At 45.5% G+C, this 23,962-nt stretch overlaps 1 protein-coding gene across 3 annotated transcripts in view; it reads right to left on the reverse strand.

Annotated features, from left to right (window-relative positions):
- Positions 1-23,962, reverse strand: part of RNF220 (ring finger protein 220) — a 232,688-nt gene that overhangs the window by 17,569 nt on the left and 191,157 nt on the right. For all 3 annotated transcript variants that reach the window (XM_009638821.2, XM_009638820.2, XM_035894249.1), the window contains 4 exons: positions 14,569-14,665; positions 13,487-13,573; positions 11,708-11,763; positions 10,079-10,157 (listed from right to left, as the gene is read on the reverse strand). In XM_009638821.2, coding sequence (XP_009637116.1) covers positions 10,079-10,157; positions 11,708-11,763; positions 13,487-13,573; positions 14,569-14,665 — 319 coding nt within the window. The remainder of the gene's footprint in view (positions 1-10,078; positions 10,158-11,707; positions 11,764-13,486; positions 13,574-14,568; positions 14,666-23,962) is intronic.

Consider the following 23,962-nt stretch of genomic DNA (forward strand, 5'->3'; position numbering starts at 1 on the left):
TTTCAGACACTAACTAAAAACAACCCTAAGTTTTCTGGGACAAGAACGGCTTCTGTTTTTGACCTGGTGAAAGAATCTGCCCCCTCTTTCAGCTTAGCGAGCATCACCTGCAGCACGGAGCTGATGATATGGGGAGTTTATTTGGGCAGATGTGGGTGAGCAATGCTAAGTCAGCATGAGATATACAGACATGAACGCCTTTTGCACTTACTGAAGTGCAAAGACTTAACATAAAGCTGAAAAAAAAAAATTGCTATTAACAAGGAAAACACTTAAATTGCTAAGTTTTCAAAAGAAAAGTCACAGGCGGCTTTAGAGGGAAATGGACACAGCTCAAGCAATATCCTTATGTTAAGTCTCCGAAAGAACTCCAGTGTGCGGCACTGGTGGCAGATTGACTGCGAATCACCCCAGAACATGCGGGCTACTGGACTGGCACAATGCACAGTGATTTTATTTCACTAGATGAGCTGGCTATGGCAGAAGGGGCCAGATCCCTAGCAGTAGGAAATTGCCCAGCAAAGCTGTTTGCAGTAGAGCCGTGTCAAAACACACCAAGTGCAGTTTAGACCCTTGGTCTGCAAGAATGCCAGTGCTAAAAGCAAATCTTCTGGCAAGACGTCAACATTTTAGGAGCTGGCTTCCCCTTTATTTAGCTAAAAATCTCAATTATTGGGTTTATTTGTTTTTAGACTAACCTTCTTTAAAAAGGCTGACTTATAATCCTGTAAAACATTGTCACATGTATTGAGGAAATTGGCAAGGATGCTAATTTATTGTCCTCTAGGAAAGAAAAAAAAACCCCTCTTTCCTTGATTCATGTATGTTTTTGTATTGTAAGATATTAAAGAATGTTGCTTCACCTGTAATTATAGAGACTAGTTTATTTTGGCAAAGTGCCCTGGCTTCTGGTTGCCAAGTTATGAATAATGCAATGTTCCCCATTCTAATTTCCGTGTTCTAAGTTGTGAATTTGGAGCGGGGTGCATGCAAGGGCACACACACACGACGCCGAGGCGCTCTCAGTCACGAGCGCCTCTATTTTATACTTGCTTGCACAACTTGTTAATACCGGCATCTGCCTGCCAAATTCAGAGTTTGCTTCTGACTAATTTCATCTTGATGCAAACCAAAAATGTTGTCTCTTTTTTTTTTTTCCCCACAGAGGAATTATTTCTCTTACACTTGCACGCACCGTCGCAATACCACTGAGGGGAGCTTACCGCTGCAAGAAGGCGTTTTAAGCCGCATTTAGTAGGGACTTGGGTAAAGATTCCCCAAAGAATTTAATGACAGAAGAATTCATTATGCTTTCATATCTCCTCCGCCTCTATAACACAGAACCCAACAATGTCTTTACAGAAGCGGGAAGTAAATTCAGGCGCTGGCTCTTTCTCTCTCTCTTTTTTTTTTGGCCCGCATTTCGCTGGGACACATGTGCCCAGCCCCAATCAAAACAGAGACAGATGGCACTGCTGATCATTCAGAATGGAAGGAGCCTCGGAGTCAGCATGTTTAGATGCATTTGTAGGGCTACGCAGTACCCGCCTGGCCACTGGGACTGATTTAAAAAGGCGGCGAGTGAATGTCTGAGCTTGCGCCAAAATTTTAAATGTGCCATTTGAGCAATTATGGTTCGACATGAAAGCTGGGAGAAAGAATGCATGGGTCATTCTGATTTCGATTTAGAGACTATGTCCCCTGTTCCAAAGAGAAAATAAACGCAATCCCATTGCTTTACTGGAGCAGCTTTGGCGATAAAGTAAAAAGCCATGCTATGGAAGAGTATTTTGCTGCAGCAAGGTGTTGCTGAAGCAGCACAGGCTGTTAGAAAATTATTTTCTAAACAACAGTTCCTAAATAGAAATAATTGCACATCTAATGTGTTAATATCTTGGTGCACTTTTCAAATGCATTCTTCATCCCAGTGACCCTAATTGTGTTCTTAACAGTTCTGTGAAGGTGCTTCGTGGTCTCTATCTTAATACAAGCCAGGGCCACAAAAGGCAGGCAGTGGAACGTGCAGCTCCTCTCCCTGCTGAGACACATGGGCTAGAGGTTCCAGCCTACTGAAACTTGCCTCCATCCACAACTAAACATGTCTGGATTATGACAAAGCTCCATGTATAGCTAGGCAGGTATATTTTCCTACTGGAAGACTTATGGCAGCTGTAACCCATCATCTTACTGCGGCCTGGAGGTGGTCTGGGATTATGGGTAGCTTTGGTTGGACGATCAAGGGCACAAAATTATAAAACGTCCCTGAAGTGAAAGAGGAATAGCAAATTCCTAGGGCTGAAAGGTGTTCAGAAGGTTGGACGCACAGCAGAGTCTTGTGGCCAGCTTCTGCGCACAATGAAATGCCTTCTACTCCCATGGCCTGCATCCAAACGGCCGAAACAAACAGGAAATATCTATGTTACTACAGCAACACTTGGATTCATCTGCAGCCTTTTATGGGCTTCATCGCAGAGGTGATACGCTTTCCAGAACTTCCATTCATGACCACTGATTGGAGGTACACAAGGGCAGTGCGATAACGCATCCTCCAGACAGCTTCCTACAACTGCTGCGGCCGCCCTAGAGCTTTTACACCGTTGCTGTTTCCTTTACGGGGAAAGAAAGGATCAGAATTAGCATCATTTAACGTAATCATGCCTTCAAAAAGAAACACGAGGCTATTAAAGGAGGCCACGGCACATTAGTATCACATAACCAACTGTGGTCCCAGAGCTGGAAGAGGAAACCAGCAATGCAGAGGAAGGACCAGTCATGGGCTGGCTAACTGAGGGAAAAGCAGGAACGCTTATGCAACTGGGTTCAGTGGGAAACAGCAGCTTTTTGGGATGGAAACCGTCAAAAAGGAAGAAAGGAGAAGTGAATGGAGAAATAGGATGAAGTGCCCACAGTGGTGGGGAGCGAGTAAGGTTAGGACAAGCATCGACGCTGAAATGAGGGTAAAAAATCAACATGGATATCAAACTGTGTTAATTACATTACTTGCTATTCCACTGTCAAGGGAGAGCTGGGTTCTGTGTTACAGAGGCAGGGGAGATATCAAAGCACAATGAATTCTTCTGTCATTAAATTCTTTGGGAAATCTTTACCAAGCTCCAACTAAATGCGGCTTAAAACTCCTTCTTGCAGCAGTAAGCTCCCCTCAGCGGTATTGCAACTGTGCATGCAAGTGTAAGAGAAATAATTACAGACTCTACAGTTGTCCCAGACACGGTTTAGTGAGAAGTAATACAAACTGGTTGGTTGGTTTTTTGTTTTTTTTTTTTTTTTACTACTTCATATTTATACTTACTAACTATAGTCTAAGAAATGCATAAACTACCCAGAGCCATAATTACAATTGCCCTGTTGTCGCACAGCAGCTGGCACTGCACAAACACTTACTGAGTCCTGCCACAATAGTCAGTAAGTGCCAAAGAAAGCAGCAGCCCTATTAATGCCAGCACGCAGCCAGCCTGCGCAGCCAGGGCTGCCCTTCAACAGATGCAGTAGAGCGACAGCGGACTGGCAGCTGATAGGGCACAACGTGATCCCTCCTGTGCTCTTCAAAGGAACATTTCCATCCAAACAGAGAACACAGCCTACGTAAAAAATAATTGTTACTTTTCTCTTGAGAGAATCTGGGCACCGAACAAACATTTTCTGACGCCACCCCCAAAAAAATCAGTCCCTGCCTCTTAATTCTTGCAGTGTAGGTGAGGGATGTGAATAAACAGTCACATCCTCAAAAGTCTTTTCAGAAGGAACACAGCAGGACCTACAATACCCCGTCAGAGACATTGTTAAACACAACTGGCTAATTTTAGGGATGAGTCCTCTCTCTGACAAGCTGCTCACACATCTAAGGGCAGAATTTCTCTGCTAGAAGGCAGCTGTTTGTGTTTTACAAGCTAAAGTTTCTCTTACCTATGGAATAACTCCAATATTTCACAGGGAATCATCATCCATCTAACTGAAGTACCCTCTAACGGACCATCAGCCTCATATCCCCTTTGAAATAGCACAGCTGAGCACTTGCTGGGCCACGATTTATTTTTTACCTTCTAAGACATCTTGCTAACTCTATAGCTCAATAGTGACAGTCGAATTTCACACTGCGATAGCCCCCCATCGATTTTTCACTCCCAGGAAGCAACTCCACAGATTAAAGTTAACAGCATTTCTGAAACTAAGAAAAAAAAGAACAGAAAAAAAGAAAAGAAGAGGCAAGCAAAGAGACACGAAGGGCAAGATGCCTAAACTGTGCCCCCAACATAGGAATAAAATTCCTTGCTGGGGTTTTCACCAGTTATGGGACAAGGATGCTACCGCCCCCGAAGCCAGCAGCCACCTTGGGTTTGCAGACACTTCAGCTCTGAAACATCACAGGTTCAACAGACAGAAGAGTCCCTCCCCACACGAAGATGTCAAATACGTATCTACAGAAAACCAATCCAAGGCATGAGAATTAGACCAAACCTCTGGACACAGCTGCACTGAAGAGAGACACCACCTCCCCCCCAGGGTCTGAGCTGGTACAGCCAGCCTGCCTCGCTGAGCTTCGTTAACCGCTGGTCTACGACGAACCACAACACTGACACGATTTCAGTTGGCGCAGTGGTAATAATGTTTGAGACCTTCATTGGCACACACGATTTCTCCCGAACAGTTAAAAGAGGGAGCAGAATAAAGAAACGCAGCCCAGGGCTCTGCTCTCCACTGCCACAACCTAGAGGATGAAGTAACGCCGCAGTCTCACTTCATAAAGAAATGGAGCATCTACCTATGCACCCTTCCAACACTGAACACCGGTATACATTACAAGCACATATTACATACTACTGAACTACTGAAAGGAAGGACTAAAACCTAATAAAGATAAAAATCTGGACACAAGCAGCCCAGCCCAGCAGCGCTTTCTCAGCCCGGCTTTGACAATCCCAGGCTTCAGTTCAGCTTTCTGGATCCTGTCTCAAGTTTACTGGGCTGATCTAGGTAGGACTGGACCCACCGGCAGCATCATGCTCTCTCTTAGCAGAGCACAAAGGGTTAATTCATTTATGACTCAGGGTAATTTTTTAATTCTGTCTTTCTATACAACGTTCTTGTCTCCCACCAAAGCCTCTTAATGGTGTGACACTATGGAGAAAGGCTGGGGAGAGCTTATCCTCTGGTGTGAATTCACAACAGCTTCTGTTTCCCTCTGACACATCGGCTTAAGAGTGGCTCCATCCCTTTCAGGCCTCTGCTAATCCTCTGGCTTCACACTCACTCTGCTCCCCTCTCAACCCGTCTGCCCAGGAGCAGGGTCCCCGCGACAGACACTGCTACCTCCCTGACTGCTCTCACACGCTTGACTCCTTGCACAAAGGACCCCAACCTAAACTTTAATTTTAACTGATGCTCCTCCCTGTGCTGCTGCACCAGAGCCCCTCTGGAGCTGATGCTTTCGGAACAGCTGGATTGGAAAAAGGTGAGGTGGGGGGGAAGGGGAGGAAAGAGAAGACAGGAAAAATAGAACAAATGAAATCGCTTTTTGTCTCTAAAACCCTCTTTTTAACCCAACGAGCGTCTCATCCAATGAAGCATGATGAGCATGAAGTGTTATATAAAGAAGATAATTATAAAGGGATTTAATGCTTGGCAGGCTCGTATCGCAAGGTTTATAGCGGAGGTAGCATACTCACTTAAACAGCCTTGTGTCCGGGTTTGCTATTATGCGGGCAGCGCGGCTGGGGCCAAGTGGAATCAGAAACAAGATTTGTTTTACAAAAAAAAAAAAAAAAAAAAAAAAAAAGGAGCACAGCCCCCTTCCCACTGAGGATGGCAGCTCCAGTCCCACCTCCTTCCACTTCTGTCCCATCCCTGATTAATGATGTTGTCTGCCTGATTTATGACCCACCTCAACAGATTAGAGTTTCCCTCTTCAACCTCCCCCCCCTCCCACCCCCCCTAGAAGGCACAGCCACACTCCGCTGGAAATATTAGAGAATTATTAAATAAACATTCATACGTCATGTCTCTTCCCATACTGAGCTCATCGTAGTCAACGCTCAGCGGCCGGGTCCTGTTTGCTTTGGGGCTGACACCAAACAGCTGGAGTGATTCATGGAGAGGCTGGCTACAATGCTCTGTGCCATATATCATGCTCGCAGCGCTCCCTGCCCCGGCGGAGATAAACTGATCAACCACAACGGGCTGGAATGAATTTATGACAACACAAAATTGAGGAAAACAAATGGGAGGTGACCCAGTGGGCCACTAACCCAGACTCTCTCGCTGGCCTGCAATCTAGTCTGGTGGCAGAAAGCAAAATTGAACATTGGCACTCTGAATTAAGATGCTGGCTTTTAACCCCGGGGAACCTCAGTTTCAAAATGGCACCAGACCCTCGCAGCCGGCATCTCAGGAGGGAGAAGAGAGGAAGACTTTTTGCAGGGAAGGTGCTTTTTGCAGCTCTCCGTGCGTGACAGTGCTTTGGCTGAGAGTACAACTTTGGCAGAGCAGGGAGGATGCCTGGGCTATTAGGGACCAGCTGCTCTCTCTGAGCAAAGCTGCATCTTGAGTACAGGTAAAGGAGCATCGCCCTGGCTGAGCTCTGCCCGTCTGCTGAAGACCCCAGCCACTGTGAAGGCTCTCCCCATGAGCCTTCAGCACCCCAGAGTGTCTCCCAGACACCTCACATTGGTGAGATTAGAAACGCTCAGCAAGGCTGAAACACCCTGCTGGGAAGGGGAGGTGGGACCAGCACCACGTCTCTCATTACCTGTGGCTGCCATCTGAAGTTCAACACAACGCAGATGAGGTCAACCTGCCCAAGCTATTGATGACCTGGCAGGGCAACAAACAGAGACTTGCACGTAGAACGACCAGATGGAGTTTAGGGCAAGAGACTCTTCCATGAAATCCTGAGGTTAGATTAAATTAACTTGCTCAAGCAAAGAGCTCCAGCTGCGTGCCAAAAGGAGGACCGCTTGCTGGACTGTATTAATGGATTAAACAACAAACAAAACCACACCGCTCTCCTTGCCTAGACTTATTTTTGGAAGAGGGGAGGGGGAAGGAACGTCATTCTTATGAGAGAAGGATCAATACACGGATCACTGCTAACTCTATTAGCCACTGCTCCAAACGGAGAGCACGGCTGACACAGGTGGTAAGCCATGTGCTTCTGGACACTTTTAAAAATGCTAATCAGATGCTACGCAGGGTTTAACATGCCAATCAATAACGCTCAGATGTAAAGGCAAAAATTAAAGTTACAAACAATGGAGTAAAGTGATGCTGCCAAAAACTTCCTATAAGCGCCACCCAAAACAAGAAAAATGAAACCAATTTAGCTCCAGATTAAGAAACAGGAACTAGAGATGAATCAATTTAGCCTGTTGGGCTGGGTCGCCATATATCATGGCTCAGCAGTGGAGTGGGAAGCAGCCAGACAGTGTGAAACCCTTCCCCCTCCTTTTCTGTAGGCTTCTAGCTCTGATCCCTGTTATCAATTAATTTAACAGAACCCCTCTACACAGACAAGCACACAGAGCATTCAGACTCCTTAAATGGCAGGACAGAAACTATTTATCACACACAAATCTCAAAGGAAAGAAGGGGGGGGTGGGAAAAAAAGCAGCTAGGAATTCTCCACCTGAAACACCATCTTGTTTTCTGAACCTCGGTGAAATAAAGCACCTTAAAAGCTCTCCCTGCTACTTTCAAAAAAAAAAATCACCATTATTGGAAAGACTCAGCAAGACACTTAAGGCTTTTCCTGTAATTTCTATTGGGTTTTGCTGACTTTTCGCACCTTTTGCAGAGCCGAAGCTTTAGCGGGGCAGGGTGATTGGGGAGCAAGGTGTGCGCGCGTCCACGTGCACACACACACATGCTCCCCCCACTTCACAGCGGCGTTAGCACGAGTGTTGTTTGGAAAGGATTCTGAGATCTTTCAAAAGGTGCTAGCTAAAGCCTCTTTGATCAGATTATTAAAGCTATGTCAATTTTATCACTTGAGCTCAAGTGTTCTGGAAAATGTCAAATCCTTTCAGCTCCTGCAGTTTAAAGATTTTCAATAGGAGTGGATCTGGGAGGGTGGAGGGCTGTTGGGCTGACAGGCAGGAGGCCCAAAGGGAAGCCAAGCAGTGGCTGAGACAGAGGCTGACAGATTAGGGCAGAAGGGATGAGTCCTTGCCACCAAGACAGCATGCAACAGCTGGCTCACTCTAAGGACAAAGCTGCTTCTGCTCTGACCTGCGAGCTCCCAAACTCAGTGGTCCTTGGCCAAAGTCTGCTCACCGAGAAGCACTGAACAGCAGACAGCCCAAGTTTGGGACATGCTAATAAAAAGCCTTGTAAAAAGGAAAGTGCCAAGACAGCAAAGCAGTGTTAAAGTTTCCTCAGCGGCAGGAGTTTCCCCAGTTAAGCCCTGAATGTGAACATACGCTTTGCCAGGCTGCCTGAACTGTCAGAGATCCTGAAATGTGCCAAGGACACAACCTCTCAAGTCAGGACTGGGGCAGGAGGAGAACAAACTACATTAAAAAAAACCAAAACCCAACAACTTTCTGTAAAGTCACCTTAACACTACCACCAGATTTTTTTTTCCCCACCCCAGATCATCAGTGGACCTCATCCCCAAAATGTAAATGCCACCTGTTTAAAACCCACAATTACCTCATTGCTTCCACCTCATCCAACCTGTTTTGTCTCTCACTTGATCTTGGGGCAATGTTTTATGTCAGGCAATAATCAACTTAAAACACTGCCCCACCCCGATTATTGCAGTCCATGGCAGCAGTGAAGAGCCTGTAGTTTTAGGCTTGGATCGTCAAATCTGCCTGAGCAGTGAGCCACTCTGGCCGTGTGTGTAAGGGGGATAAAGACAGAGGTTGTTACTCAAATGCACAGCGCAGATAAAACTATTTGTTTCTATCCCAGGCTAGGCTGCAGGAGATCCAGTGAGCAGAAAGGGACAGGGAAGGAGATGGACAGGAGCCCCCGCACTACTGTATATTCAAACACTGGGACTTGAACTTCTGAATCAACTGGAAGGGCCGCAGGTAAAAAAACTCAGGAACTGAGACATTATTTAGCAACCTTATAAAGGTGAAATCTGGATCTTAAGGGAAAAGAAATTCTGTCAGTGAGGCTTCTGTCAAGTTACAGGGCTGCTGGGATTCCCTTTTGCTGGAGAGATGGAGCATGGAACATACAGGTACCGGGGAAAAAAAACATACGAATAGAGATGATGTGAAGGACTGCCCTCAAAAACCAAGATGAAACGATAAGGCAACTTCTCCAGTAAAAGCAGGATCCCAGGATACATTGATAGCGGAAATCTTGTAGGGGGAAATGTAAAAATAAATAAATAAATAAATAAAATAATCAAAGTACGGCTTGACAAGCCAATTGCTTTTGTCAAGTTAAGGTGGGTTTGAATCTTCACCTCCCATCCAAAGTCCCAGTTCTAGTCTAGGCTGTTATGCACCACACAACATATTTGAAACCCCATCATAACTAGAATATGGTGGAAAGCATGGATATAACTATTTACGTATTTTAAAAGAATGCAATTTGCAATGGAGAAGCCCTTCGGAAGCTGTGCTCAGTTCCTTGTCTAAAAAAAAAAAAAAACCAAGGTCCGTCTTGACAAGCCAATTGCTTTTGTCAAGTTAAGGTGGGTTTGAATCTTCACCTCCCATCCAAAGTCCCAGTTCTAGTCTAGGCTGTTATGCACCACACAACATATTTGAAACCCCATCATAACTAGAATATGGTGGAAAGCATGGATATAACTATTTACGTATTTTAAAAGAATGCAATTTGCAATGGAGAAGCCCTTCGGAAGCTGTGCTCAGTTCCTTGTCACTGGGTACCTGCCCACACAGATATCTTGGGGAGAACTCCCCACAGGCCCTCTGTGGACACAGCAGCTCCAAGTCCAGGCTTCAATAGCAAAACTTCCCTTTTCAGTGGTAAAAGCTTCAAATGTGCCTACTTTCAGACTAGCACTGCTTCTAGGAACACCAGATGGGACACTATGGTTCCTTAAAACATGAAAAATGAAAGCTATTCACTGTACACTCACTTTTCAATGTCACTGTTCTTACAGGTCTTCTGCATGGTCTCCTGTTTACTGCTTTCACCATTACTCGTTGAGGGCATTTCTGTTAAGGGAAGAACAAATTAGTAAGAGAACATTTGATCATTGCAATGAAATAGTCTGAGCGAGTTACAGTGTCAGAAGCAGAGTACCCCGATTTAGTACTCTTTGGTATGTTTTCATGTCAATTCTGGGAAAGAGAGAAAAAAGACCAATGCCACATGTCCCTGTCTGGCAAGGAGGCCCTTTTCCTGAGACCCCTCAGACACAGACAGGGGAGAAAAATATATGCCAGGTAACTAGAATAACAGTTTGCTCATAGCCCTCCTCCACCAGCAGTCCCGTGGCTCCTACCAGCACTGGAGGGGATGTGAGATACCAGTCAGAGATGAACCAGATGAACTATCCTGGGGCCAGCCCCTGGGCTGTAGGTTCAGCATCACAGCTTCAGGTAAAATGTATGAAGAAAACAGCTCATAGCAAGTGCCATCAGGGCTGCTTCTTCATCACCTCTATGGCTGTAGTTACTGCAGCTAAACACACCTACAAGCGAGTGCTCCTACATCACAGAAAATAAAAGTGATTGCCTATCCTACAGAAGAAAATGCCTGCGATAGATATCCTATGTTCTCCATTTAATCACCATGCCCTTGGCAAAACTGTTTCTACCCACCCCCTCCCACTGGCAAGCAGTTATGTCTTATAGTCAAGGCTTGGAATCAAATGCCCAAAGCATTACAGTAACAGAACAGGGAACAAAATCATTGGGACAAGTCTCTTCAGGTCGCTGAGCTTCAGTTCCCTTCCTAAGGGAGCTGGAGCAGCACTGCCCAGCTCTGGAAATGGATTTGGCATCTACAGCTGGAAAGCGCCAGGTTTTATTATTCTCATATTTCCACTAGGTTGCTGCTTACACTTCCAGTGCTGCTGGCATTAAATAAAACACCCCCGAATTCAAATGGGTTTAATCCCCTCTGCCTTCATGCTATGAGCTTTCAAATAATGCATGCAAAAGTACAATATCACATTCACTCGTTTGCTCTGGAGTCTCAACTACAGGTCATGAAGTAGGACAGATCCTAGAGTTCCCTCTCTAAAGGTGCAGGCTTCAGATCTGCAGGCTTTTCTGCAGAGGCCAGCAAGGACGTGACGTACCCAACAGGTCATGATACAAGTCTCTAGCACACCCTTTTAAAGAAGGGAAGATGATAAGAAAGCTGTTGAAAAAAACCCAAGCAACAGGTGCCTGCATAGTTTAAACCACCTGCAGCTGAACACCATCATTGCATAGTCAAGCTCTGATGGCTCCCTCTGTGATATAGCAGTTTGTCTTTTAGTGACATGACAGCAAGTCAATCCAATGCCTATCTCTTCTTATCGCCATACCAGTTAAGGTTGCGTTTTTGGGAACTCCCCCAGATGCCAATGACTACAGTAAATTGTGCTGTAAAGTCTCAAGAAGATAGCGTGATACTATGTGCATACACATTTGCTGGTACTGGGCAAGAGCATTTGTAACTATCATTTGCTGAATTACTGGCAATCAGAAGATACGGAATATTTATCAGCCCTCCAGTAGCATACAAGTTAATAATTTACATGTTTAACACTCACCATCGCTGGCCCATTTGGAAAACTCCGGTGTTATTCGAGTACTGGGTGTGCCACCACTAGAAGAGAAAAGGGCAGAATGCTAAAGGTTGAATGTGGAAAATTTTGCTGCTCAGGAAAAGCTAGCTGGCTCTTCCACCCACTACCCCTCTCTCAATACTTCTACCCATCAGTCTAGGCATCAGATGTGAGCAGTGGCCTGCTGCAGGAGGTGTTTTTGTGCTAGTCCACATCTCCACCAGTGTTCTCTCAACCTGCTCTTCTAGCTGTGACCTCTGCTGAGTCACACGGGGGTTGTGATGGTGACTGAAGGCTTGGGATTCAAACTGCACCTGTGACCTAAGGCTCATTTTTGAATACACAATTTCAAAGATGAAAACCTTACTGGTGAACAGAAATCCTCTGTGTTGCAATAATTTCTCCCTTTAAGAATAACTTTGCACCTTCATAAGCCCTATCTTTTCCATCTTCACATTTGAAGAACAGCAGCACTGAAGTACAGACAACTCCTAACCCTGTCCATTCACTTGCAAGCCAGTAACAGAGACTGGAAGAGAAAGGAATCTTCTGAGCAGGCTGCACACCTGTATAACGTTTTTGCTCCATGTGCTAAGACAGTTGCACTCAAAAGGTAACATAGGCTTGTGCTTCATGGCATCAGCTACCCTACCGCATTTCTACAGAAACTCGCCAGAATTTCAGTGCTTTTACAAGCCACATCACCTCTCCTGTTTTAGAGATGGGCAAACAAGTCTGGGAGACATTCAAGGACCTTGCCCAAACAGCAAAACAGTATGTTAGGTGCAAGCCACATGAAGGAAATGGGTCTCCTGGCCTCAGGTCCTCAGTTGTCTCACCAAGCACTGTGTCCACAGCCACTGATAAGGGGTGCCCTGATATTCTCCTGCTACAATACAACTTTCCTGGCTGGGAAGGAGCTCCATCATCTTTGAAGCCATGACTATGGACTAGTGTGGTTAGCAAAGTATCGAACGGACCAATGGTTTGGATCTAGTATGGCAAATGCCACTTTTCTATGGAGTGGAACCTAATTTTGAACTAGTGTTTGTGACAGGCTAAGCAGTAAGAAAACTTCATTTCAGTGCTCTATCAATCACTTCAACCTTGACCTCACGGGATCACTCAGTGAAAGAGATAGAGGGGTAATTTAAGCCCTGTTTTATGCAGGGCAGAGGGCTTAGAAAGCAATCCTAGCTCCCTGTTAAGACTCATTTTATTTGCCTGAAATGCTTCCCCAAGTGCCCTGAACGCTGGCTGCCTACATTCTCCACATATGTATGTGGGCAGAGCACACATGCTGACCCAACCCGCCCCAGCTGAATGCAGGAGGATTAGCTTGCGTACCCCACAGCACATAATGGGACGCAATGAAATCACACCCTGGGTGCCAGACTCCTAATGCACCGAACAAGATTCGGATGGCATCACGTTATACTACTACTAAGAGGCCACATTTCATCATGAAGCAAGGTGACGCATAAGGCCTTAGTACAGCACAGTTTCCCATCTCCAGAATTCACCTTCTGTCCAGCACTGTTCAAGGAGAAGACGGCACTGTCCGGGCAGTGAGGTGATTGAGGGAGGGAGAGTGCAGGGAGGCTTTATGAGCCTCCATGGGTAGAAATGGAGACCCACCCGTCATACCATGCTGCTTTGTAAGTCTCTCTTGTTGCTACCCTTGCACTCAAGTGAACAGGTATTTTTCACAAATTAAGATTCACCAGAAGTAATGAAAGTAAATTAGAAAGGCACAGTACTTACTTTAAAACAGCACCTCGGAGCGCCTCCCTCTCTTTGGCTTCACCTGGCTCTTCCCCAGTGCAAGGGATAACGTCTGCCTCTGTGTACCTGAGCACAAGGGGTTAAGGAACGTACAGCCGTGCTGCAGGCAGTGGAAAGACTTTTGAGATGGTTGGGGCACTATCTGAGATACAGAACAAATTCATTCCAACTGGGAGCACCTCAAAAGAAGAGGCTGGTATCCATGGAGGGGCTTGCTTTTAAATTCTGGATTAAAGTTTTGGTTTAGGTGGAAAGAAACAGAAAAGTCCTTTGACAGCAACATGACACCACAACCTCCCAGAAGGAGAAGACCAATTCCTCAACCTTTGCAAGCCTAACTTTCACAATTCCACTATTTCTGTTTGAGGTACAGAGATCTTTTACCAGCTAAGGGTTGGGGCTTCAGTCTTAAAGGCTGATACAGATTTCAATAAAATCTAATTCTATAGCTATACATTCCTCCTCATCACAGCTAAGTCAATGTCTGCCTAATATCCTTGCAGGAATTCCTCCTTGGTGCCTGTACAGCTGCTGCAGGGCAGAAGTCTGCCCAGACTTGTCTCCCAGACGGAGAAGTTCCCCAAAACTGCCCTTAATGACAGTTCTGCCCATTAACTGTCTAATGAAAGGAAAAAACATCAGTCTCTCAGAGTGGCAGGTAAATAGTGCTTGAAATGTTTACTGCACAAAACCCCTGAAAAAAAAGGGGCGTCTTGTGGAAAATAAACTCAATTCATACCCATGAGGCAGGAAAAGCTATCCATATGGAAGAAACCTGGAAGAAAACAGTACAGAGAAACACTAATTTTGATCTCCTGCAATGTCTCCTACTGACTTCACCAACCGGGGGCCAAAGAAGTGCTGCATCAACAGAAGGATCTCAAAGGGAGCAACTGGGAATCCCTTCTAGTTCAAAAAACATAGGCACTGGGGAAGGCAGTATCACTTCCAGTAGGGCTGGACAGAGATTATCCACCACTTCCCAGGACAGTGCTGTTTGAAACCTAGCTGAAGATGCAGCTCCAGGTTCCCTCTCAGTAAGAGCCTTTCAAAAACGATACTGTGGTTTCCCGTATTCAAGTGTGTCGTCTCCATCCACATCCAGGTCAGCGTCGCTGTCTGGATTCTCCTTGCCGCTGCACATGATAAACCCAGAACCTGGAAGAAAATAAAACACGTGGATGAGCAGTTGAATTGGAGGGGAAGCGTAGGAGTTCTCCTAGGGATGGTGCGACAGCACCAGTCTGCAGGCTGTCCTTTACTCTTCAACAGCCTCATGAAAGGTACCATCTCCAAAGACTGCACAGAAAACACTCACAGAAATGTTCAAACTTCCTGGATTTTATGCTCTAAAATGCCCCTCAACACTGAAAACAAAACGTTCTTGACCTTTTGCTCTCCACACAAGGTATTTTAAAGTTGAAGGCACTGGAAGGGTCTCTCTCAAAGGCAGAAAAAACCCTGAAGCAAAATAGGGAAGACTGATTTTTCATAGAAGTGGTTAACACAAAACCTACACTACTATAGCAGGGAAGAGAAGGACACAAGGACATTCTGAATTAGTCTTGAATTCAGATGCAGAAGGCAGGCAGAAGCTAAAATAAAATGAGAAATACCTTTTTCTTTTTAAAATGCATTTAGTCATGGCTTAGATTTTTACAATATAAAACATTTAATAATAGCAAACCTGTTTCTAGGGGGAGGGAGGGGAAAAACCCAGTCAGACTTCACAGTCATTAACAGCCCCTTACAAGCACTTATGTGAGCAAATTCCAGTGCAAGTCAACAAGAGTCGTGCACGTCCAACAAGGGTGGATCAGGCACGAGCCCAGTCCCAACTGCAGCAGGAAGCAAGTGTACACAGTTCCACCTGAGGCTGAACTGCGTAAACAATTGCCACCTTCTAACTATATACAGATTTATTTTGGTTCTCAAGCATTTTGTTGACTGCGTTGCTGATTGTAACCAGGCTTCTTTTAATTGAATCTGCGCACAAACACCTAAAAAGATGAACCTTCATGTGGTATTTGATGCCTAAGGTTATTAATAGAAGGGAAACTAATGCAGGCATATATTTACTCTTTATGAGTTCTAACACTGGATATGCTCTGTCCCATGAGATTGGAAATTAAACAAAGATCTCCCAAACCCTAGGGTGGTGCAAGGTCCTCATTTGTGTTCGATTCTGCAGCAGATCTAAGCTGTCTGGGGATGTAAGCTATGCAGGTAGAAATCTGCTCGCTCCAGCTGCCTCCAGTACACTCCTTCACTTAGCATCCCACTGTCCAGACAGCAGACCTAGACCTGACTCACAGACAGAGGGTACCTGCTGGAGCCTGAAGGACCCGGCACATCCAGATGGCTGGTGACCCCAGTCTGTGGCTAGCCCAGGGAGCACATCTCACCTGCAAACACTGAAAGAATAAGGTAGACATAGACTTGGCTTTGCACGAATGCCCCAGAAGTGATACATTTCTGCACTGTGAAAGTGGTTCTAAGTGCAGAAGACAGGCTAAAATTAATGTAGAAGCACTGAATATAAGGTGTATGTCTGAAGAATGAGGACATCCCCAAGTGTTCGGGTAGCCCTTTTAGTGCTACAGATGTCTGAATCTGTTCACTCTACTGGGCTCTCAACCAGCTTGTGCTGCCAGCAGCAAACTTGCACTTCCCAGCCCAAGAGTGAGCTGTATTTCTAAGAGTCTGCATCTGTGCAGAGAACAGGGCAAGGCGAAGGTCTCATTTCCAAGGACACCATGCAGACACAGTTCTTTACTGTCGCTCTCTAGGAATGGATGCTCTCACTGATTCATTAAGCCCCCAATAAAATTTGTTTATATGGATTTGATATTTCTCTTCCCTGAATATAAAGAAGGTCCTTAACGAGTGATAACCGTAGCACGACAATGATTTTAAGACTAACCTTTCCCTAGAAGCATAAACTACCTTTTACTTCGAAGTAATTGCCAGACTTAATTTTCAGCAGAGGTAACAAAACTAGCATCGGCAATGCAGCATCCACCGTCTGCGCCAGGTACAGCAGGGGCCACACTTGTAGGTCAGGTCTGTGGTGCTGCTGGGGCAGCCCTCTTCCAGCAGACCCCTCATGAAGCGTTTCACACACTGGCCACATGCCGCCAGCCAACACGTGTCACAAGCCGCCTTCTCCTGCTGCAGTGGCTCATCTACTAAATCTTGAATCCTTCAGTTCATCACAGTGTTTGGGGGAAGATTTAGAGGAGTAAGAGAGACCTGTCAAAGAAGCTGGACAGTCTTTCAAAGCTGCCTTAGAAGCCACAGTGGGCGATGGGGTGGTAATTTACAGGCGTGGCATTTAACCTGCAGTAACACCATCCCCTGCACCTGGCATTACTTTAGCTCATCACTTCTCAAAGGCCATAAACTTTGGACACGCGGGTCTTCATTTTTCTTGTAGCTGTGGGAAACACAAATCATGCAAAGCTGGAGCTGTGACTTGGCCAGTCCCAGAGGTGATCTGTACGTTAGCCAGACAATGAATACTTGGAGCAACTGCCTTGGGGGCTGGGGGGAGGAAGGTGTCCAAAAGAGTGGACATAAGTGGGATTGCTCCCTGCGTCCCTCTCTCTGCAAGGATGCCAAGCACACAGCAAACATGCACCTTTCCATCAATATTGTTTCCAAGTGACTTCAGCCAAGTAGTGGTTTATGGTTAGAGCTTAAGAAAAGAAGATCTGCTTACTGCGATACAATTTACAAATATTAAGGCACCCTGACTTCAGAATCCTGGTGTCCTTGCTCTCAAAACCTTTGCACTTAAGAAAATCCCTTTTAAGCCTGGAAGGAAAATACTCCATAGACCTTTCGCTGAATCTGGCTCTGTAATAGGAACTGCTGCATTCCCAGCAGAGTACTATCCCCCCTACGCAGGGAGGGTACAGAGGAAGGGTTTGGGCAGTACATGTTATGATGCCAGATATGCACTGGGATGATCTGATACAGCATTTCAATCAGAGAGCAGGGCATGGCAGAGAAGTTCCTAAGTTAAGATGAGGGGCAGGTTAAGGGCAAATTTGCTTTTCTGATCAAACAAGGACTCCAAGGCCAGGCCCTAAAGGAAGCTGCAGTAAGGTGATCCAACTCCCAGATTTTCACCAAACACAGATTTTTTTTTTTTTTTTCTTTAAACATGCAATGCATTGCTACACGGTAAAAACTGATTCAGAAATTATATGCTAAACAAAGTAACCTCCGTGTTCCCAGAAGAGATTCTGAATATAAGTTGTGCTATCAGCTTCAGAGGCTGCTTTAAAAAAAAAAACCAACATGAAATCCATGTTTCTGATGCGAATGAAAAGGGCCATAAATCCCAGTACTACGTGCAAGAGAACACCAAAGAACAGGATGCAAAGCTCGGTCCAGCATCACCTGCAGAGCGAACAGCCTGCCACCGGCATCCTAACGCCCTTTCATCTACAGCAGGGATGGATTTTGAGGCCAGTTCTGGTGGGCTGGGGTTTGGTGCCATGATTTCGACCTGACCCTCCTTGTCTTACTTCCTGGGTTGCTTCCATGCACAAAGCCAGTGAAAACACCCACGCAGCTGTTCAAATATTTGACGTCTGAACTGCTTGACATTATTCATTCATCTCAGGCTCATTCAAACCAGATTTCTGGACAAGTGCTGTTATAAATGGATTAAGAGGACCACTAAATGCAAGGAAGGCCCGATAGGATCACACCTGCTTCTCGCTAACTCAGCCCAAGTGTAAAGAGGGCTCACAACTTCCAGCTCATGTCGGCAGCGTACATTGCCATCCAGGAGCAACGAAAATGTGAAATGGAGCACAGAGGGTGTCGAGCAGAATAAAATGGCCTTTGCAACGGCATTGTTTCGGACCTGCTAGAGGAGAACGGGAGCTTCCAGAAGAGCCCCTACCACTGCACTCGCGTGATTTGCAATTCAATAGCGTGCACTGGGAACAGGGAAGGGTTCCTCCAGCAAGGCTCGGCTTCTGAAGGTCGAGCAGTAATTCACAGCCATCAGCAACGCTGCCTAGAGCAGACCTCTAAAGCCAGTGCCACTATCCAGAGGTCAACGCTCAGGACCAGAATTGTATCCCAATGTGTTAATAAAGTGAAATCCGACAACTGAATGTTAAGTTGTGAGTTTGACCTAGGAATTCACAAGAGACACGATCTGTTATTCACAGAAGCAGCTGCGACTCTTACAAGGAGTCACCTAAGGCCCGAGGAACATAATTCCATGTGTGAATTTGAAAACGCTGCTTTCGGATGAAAAAAAAAAAAAAAAAAAAGAACAAACCAAAGTGCAGACTCTCCTGTATCTTTCCCTTTCCTTGTTAAAGAATTTTTTGCTCTTGCTGTGCATTTGGTAAGAGGCAACTGCTTGTCATAGGCTGCCAGCCCCAATACAATTAGCCTCCCGATGCTAAAGCAGCACAATCCTCTGACAGTCTTAATCCCAGCTGCCTCCTTAAGGTCCAGACAAACAGGAGTGAGCAGGCAGGTCAGACGCTGGGGCCATTAAGCAGAGAAAAAACAAAGTTACAGCTCTGTCTCCAATCCCCATTGCTCTTGTAGCCAGGTGCTCTGACAAGCAATTTCAGCACTGGTATTGAGTGGCACCTCTATAAACCCTGTGACAGTTTGGGAGACAAACTCCCCCATCAATCAGAATGTACCTATCAAGATCACTTACCTAGAGCGCCCGCCACCCTCCAGCACTGTGTACACAGCTTTGCTTGGGCGGGCCTCAGAGCAGTCTGCCTGAACACCAATTCAAGGCAGTTTCTGAAAAATTTAGGGACTCTACACAAGCAACAGTGTTTCTGAAATACTGACGCAGAGTTCTGAAAAGCAGAAGGAATTCTCATGCCTCTTCGTTGCTGCCAGGCTGCAGGTACTGGCAGGCTACAGGAATCAGCTGAGCTTGAAGGAGACTGGAAAACACTTCCTGCTTTCTTCCATGTGCCTATTGATAATGACTGGAGATAAATTTAATCAGAAATCCTTTTCTTCCCCTGCCCGTAAGTTTTCAGAGCACTTTGCTTTCTCCTAAGGCACCCTCTATGCCCAAGCATCCTCTCTGACCTCCGGACTGCTTCTCAAATCTCACCTCCCTTGCGCAACCCCCCGATGACCGGTCATCTCAACATCTCTTAAGTGGACGCTGGCTCAAGCCAAGATCGAGAGTCATTAACATGATATATAAGCAGATTCACAGAACAGATAAAAGGGCCTCACATTCACGTCCCTCCTTTCCTCCATCATGTTCAAGTGGCAGATGGTCCAAGTGACAACATATGCTGCTTCAGGTGTTGGCAGCACTGCTGGCTCCTGCGCAAGCACGAGCTCACGCAGCGACCGGCAGCCCTGGGAGTAAAAATGTAAGACAACCAGACAACCTGACCAGCACAGACCCCAACGGCCACAGCCAAATTTCATCAGTACAGGTAGGAAAGCACAGACCCACTGTGCCCCATCTCTGCGCCTTGACTCCTTGGGGGCCAGCTGTTTTCTATACATTTAATTATCACTCCAAACAAGGCTCAGGAACAAAATTAAGATGTTAGTATTATCATTTGCACCACCGTTATGAATACAGCTACTAGACGCTGCTCAAGCAGAGGATCAAACTCATCTCTTTAAATAGTGTTTCTCCTGTTTGGTCCCCAAGGAATGGAGGGGTGTCAAATCTATATTGGAAATACTCTAGAAATCCAGAATTTTGTCTAAGTTCTGTAAGTGGGTCTAAATCCAAATCCATCTTGGGAACGTGCAGCTCTACTGGGGCTTGTTTTGGCTGGGAAGAGGCATTCATTCTGCTTGCAGGTAATTTACACGTGTTCAGGAAAGAAGGAAAAAAAGCCTCCCATAAATCTCCAGAACTGTAGCCTTTGCTAATTACGCTCCTTGCAGTAACCCCCTTCTACACAACCTCCCTTTCCAGCACGTTCACTCTATTTTCTTAACGAAATGTCACTCGTTGGCTTCTTGGAGAGTAAAAACAATGAAGGCAATAAAAGTAGTTTATGCAGACACACGGCCAGGCCTCACACACACTTCCTGAGAATGGCTCTAAACTGGGTTTATTTCATCAGCTGCTGAAGTATCCCAAACTAGTACTAAGAGGACAAGGTGGCATGGATGCCTTTTATTTTAAAAAGCGTTTGGGAAGAAAGAGAAAGCCATTAGAGATTCTTGAAAACAAGAGGAAGGCAGAGATGAAGCCATCCTGGATGGCAGTCTTTCTGCAGATCCGTAACACTTCCCCAGCCACATTTCTGGACAGTGAAATTCATAGAATCATAGAATACTGGGTTGGAAGTGACCTCAAGGATCATCTGGTCCAACCTTCCTAGGCAAGAGCACAGTCTAGACGAGATGGCCCAGCACCCTGTAATTGTTGCCTCATTTTTTTCTTAGCACAAACAGGGATAGAATAGTTCTTCTGGTGACTTTCCCAGCCTATTGCAGGAAAAATGGCATTCAGAGGCCATGAAAAGCTGCTTGCGGGACAATGGTTTCACCTCTCTGAAGCCAGATCCATTCCAAGCAAAACAATGATTTACCTGAAAAACTGACACCCAACTGTGTAGTTACAGCGTACACCTGAAATAGCAGATTTATCCATCTGATGCCATCTATTAGCTCCCAGAGAGGCACAAATGGGCTGCCAGAGACCTGACTGCTTACCAGCATCTTGGAGGCTTACAGAGATCTTTGCTAACAGATCAGAGGAACAGCTGCCTTTAAAGAAAGGGCCATATAATTTTATGACCATTAACATCATTTTGCAGCAGCGTGCTGAACAAAGGGCAGGCAAGCTCTGCTGTACAGGATAAGAGCCAGCTGCTCCAAGGCTCGGGGAAGAGGCTTCCCCACCCCTCGCAGCACCGAGGACTATTACGGAGATTGCTTTTACACTTCTCCGTAACCCCACAGGTGCGGATCGTGGCTGCAGAGGGGGAAGCACACTCGGACCAAAGGTCTGATCTGGTGTGGCCATTCACACGCAGCTGCCTCCTAGAGCCTCAAGCCGGCACGATGCACCAAGGTGAGAACAGTCTCACGTCTATCTTAAAGGCTGCTCTTCAAAACCCAGAGCTGAAGTACAAAAGCAGCAGCAACAGCCACGGTCTTTGCAGCTACGGCTCGTTTTCCACAGTCAGAGAAAGGTGGATCTGAAAGCTTTTGTTCCCCTGGGGAGAGGGTGGAAACAAACAAAAAAGGAAGAGGGAGAATTAAAGTAATCTTGAATCACTAAGCAGATTCACATCACTGGATCAATAAGCACCACTGACAGGGATCACAGGAATGTCGCAACTTTGCCAATAATAAAGCAGCACAGCAGCGCTTGGAGGATGACTTTTCTAAGGCAGCCGAGCATGAAGCAGCAAGGCTGGTGAAGAGCTGAAAGTGACACCCTGGCTTACAGCGGGCCGCTGCCAGCGGCGGGGCTCGATGCAGTTTGCTTTAAATAATGATGAGCACAGAGACTGTGTTTGTAGGGGAAAGACAGCCAAGGACTGGAAAACCAAGGGCTAAATTTCACGGGCCAAACCCGTATGTTCTTCCCCCCAAAGTAATTCTTTTCTAGGCTGGAAAGAAGAAAGAAAAATCAGTGCTAATTTAATCAATTGATCAGCCTATTGATTGCAAAACTGGAGCTGCTAGTTAGCCATGTGCTGTAATGCCCTCAACTCTGAAACCACAAAACACGCCATTGATTTCTTCACTTCCAGCTCCAAAACAAGAAATAAAGCCGGGCTTTCAGCGGGAAAGCAACTTCCTCGTCCAGGGAGAAGATGCAAGCAAAGAAGAAGAGAGGCCAGGAAATAGGGACAGCCACATCTTGTGAGGTTCAAACTGAAATTAGTTACAGATGCAGTGACGGTGTCTTGTGTAAACTCTATCGATTGGGTGGCTGACAGTCTTGGGAGCCTCCATACTAGGACAATCAATCCGGCTGCAGTGTCACCTGCCACTTTGCTGAACAGTTGACAATGCAATTATCCAGTGTGGAGGCAGGGAGTTGGCGTGTGTCAAACGCAGTTAGCCACTTTCCGGGCACTACTCGATAATGCGTTTCACCGCTGAGTGGAAGAGACGACATGCGGAGACAGGAGCTGTTTAGAGCCATTGAAACCCATGCTCCCTTTTTCCTTTAGAAAAAAAATCTCACTGCCCCTGACTTAACAACTGTATTCTAAAATGCTATTAAAATCACGTCAATCAACTATTGGGTGCTTAAGGCTGAAGTTTGACCTGAGTGTCCAAGAAGTAGGTCGCGGTTCTAGCAAAACTACAGACACTTGGGGGAAAAAAAAAAATAATCAAATGACTGTCTTAAAGCCTAGGACTTTAAAACCAAGGCAGACAGAACACTAGAAAAATGGATTGCAGAGAGTAGCTACGCAAGTGCAGCAGATGGGACTGGAGGATCTTATGCTGCATGTCTGAGATCTAGGAAAATTGAAGTTTAAAGGGATGCTGTCAACTTGAAACCCAGTCAATTTCAAAAAATTGAGTAGTTTCAGGTGCTCTACCTGCTCCCTTACTCCCCCTGCCAATTTTCACGGTGTTACAATTACATTTTCCGTTTTCTTTTTAATTAATTTTTTCCCTCCTTCCTCTGTTGCTGGGTGACAGACATCCCTTCTCCTCCTCCTCCAAGTACGATACATAATACTGTCAAACGGAGAGAATTCCCCTTCTTCCCACAGAAAAATCTTTCCGTGGTTAGAGTGGCTGCTGGCATTACGTAAATCAAGCAGCAAGGTTTAGTTGATTGCGCTCCCTTCAGCTAATGCGTTCTGGCAGTTTGAGCACAAAAATTAGGTTCTTACATTTTTGCATGTGTTCAAGTTAACAAAAATGTACTATCAACAATCATGACTTAACAGCTATAAGCACCAATTTCTTTTTTTCAGTTAAGGTGATTTTTACTTCACCGAGTCCCATTGATTACTTCATGTTCCCAAATGAGGAAAACACTGTTCCTTGAAGCATTATGTGAACTTTAAACACTCATGATATCAAGCATCAATTACATGGTGGGTCATGATAGCTTTTGCATGCAAGGCAGGAATTTCTCATCTGTTTGTCCTGCTCACTAAAGTCAACTTCTGATAGTAATATTCAGTACAATACCCAAGAGACATTTATGAGCCACAGAATCCCTCCAATTCTATATGTGAATACAAACTATGGAGAAACAGTCACACAGAGCCCATATGATTATTGTATATAACACTATGTAAACATATCTTAGCATTTTTAGGTCAAGTATTACCTTATGGACAAGTACTTGCTCTCAAAGGAGAGAGGTGCAAACATGAAGGAGCACTTGGGCTACTGTATCAGACAAGTACAAAGTACCGTCCTTCAGCAACAGAGGGATTACCAGGATTATCACCATTTTACACAAGGGCTGAGTCAAGGCGTACAAGT

This window comes from Egretta garzetta, unplaced genomic scaffold (genome assembly GCF_000687185.1).
Source record: "Egretta garzetta isolate BGI_Z169 unplaced genomic scaffold, ASM68718v1 scaffold145, whole genome shotgun sequence".
NCBI lineage: Eukaryota > Metazoa > Chordata > Aves > Pelecaniformes > Ardeidae > Egretta > Egretta garzetta.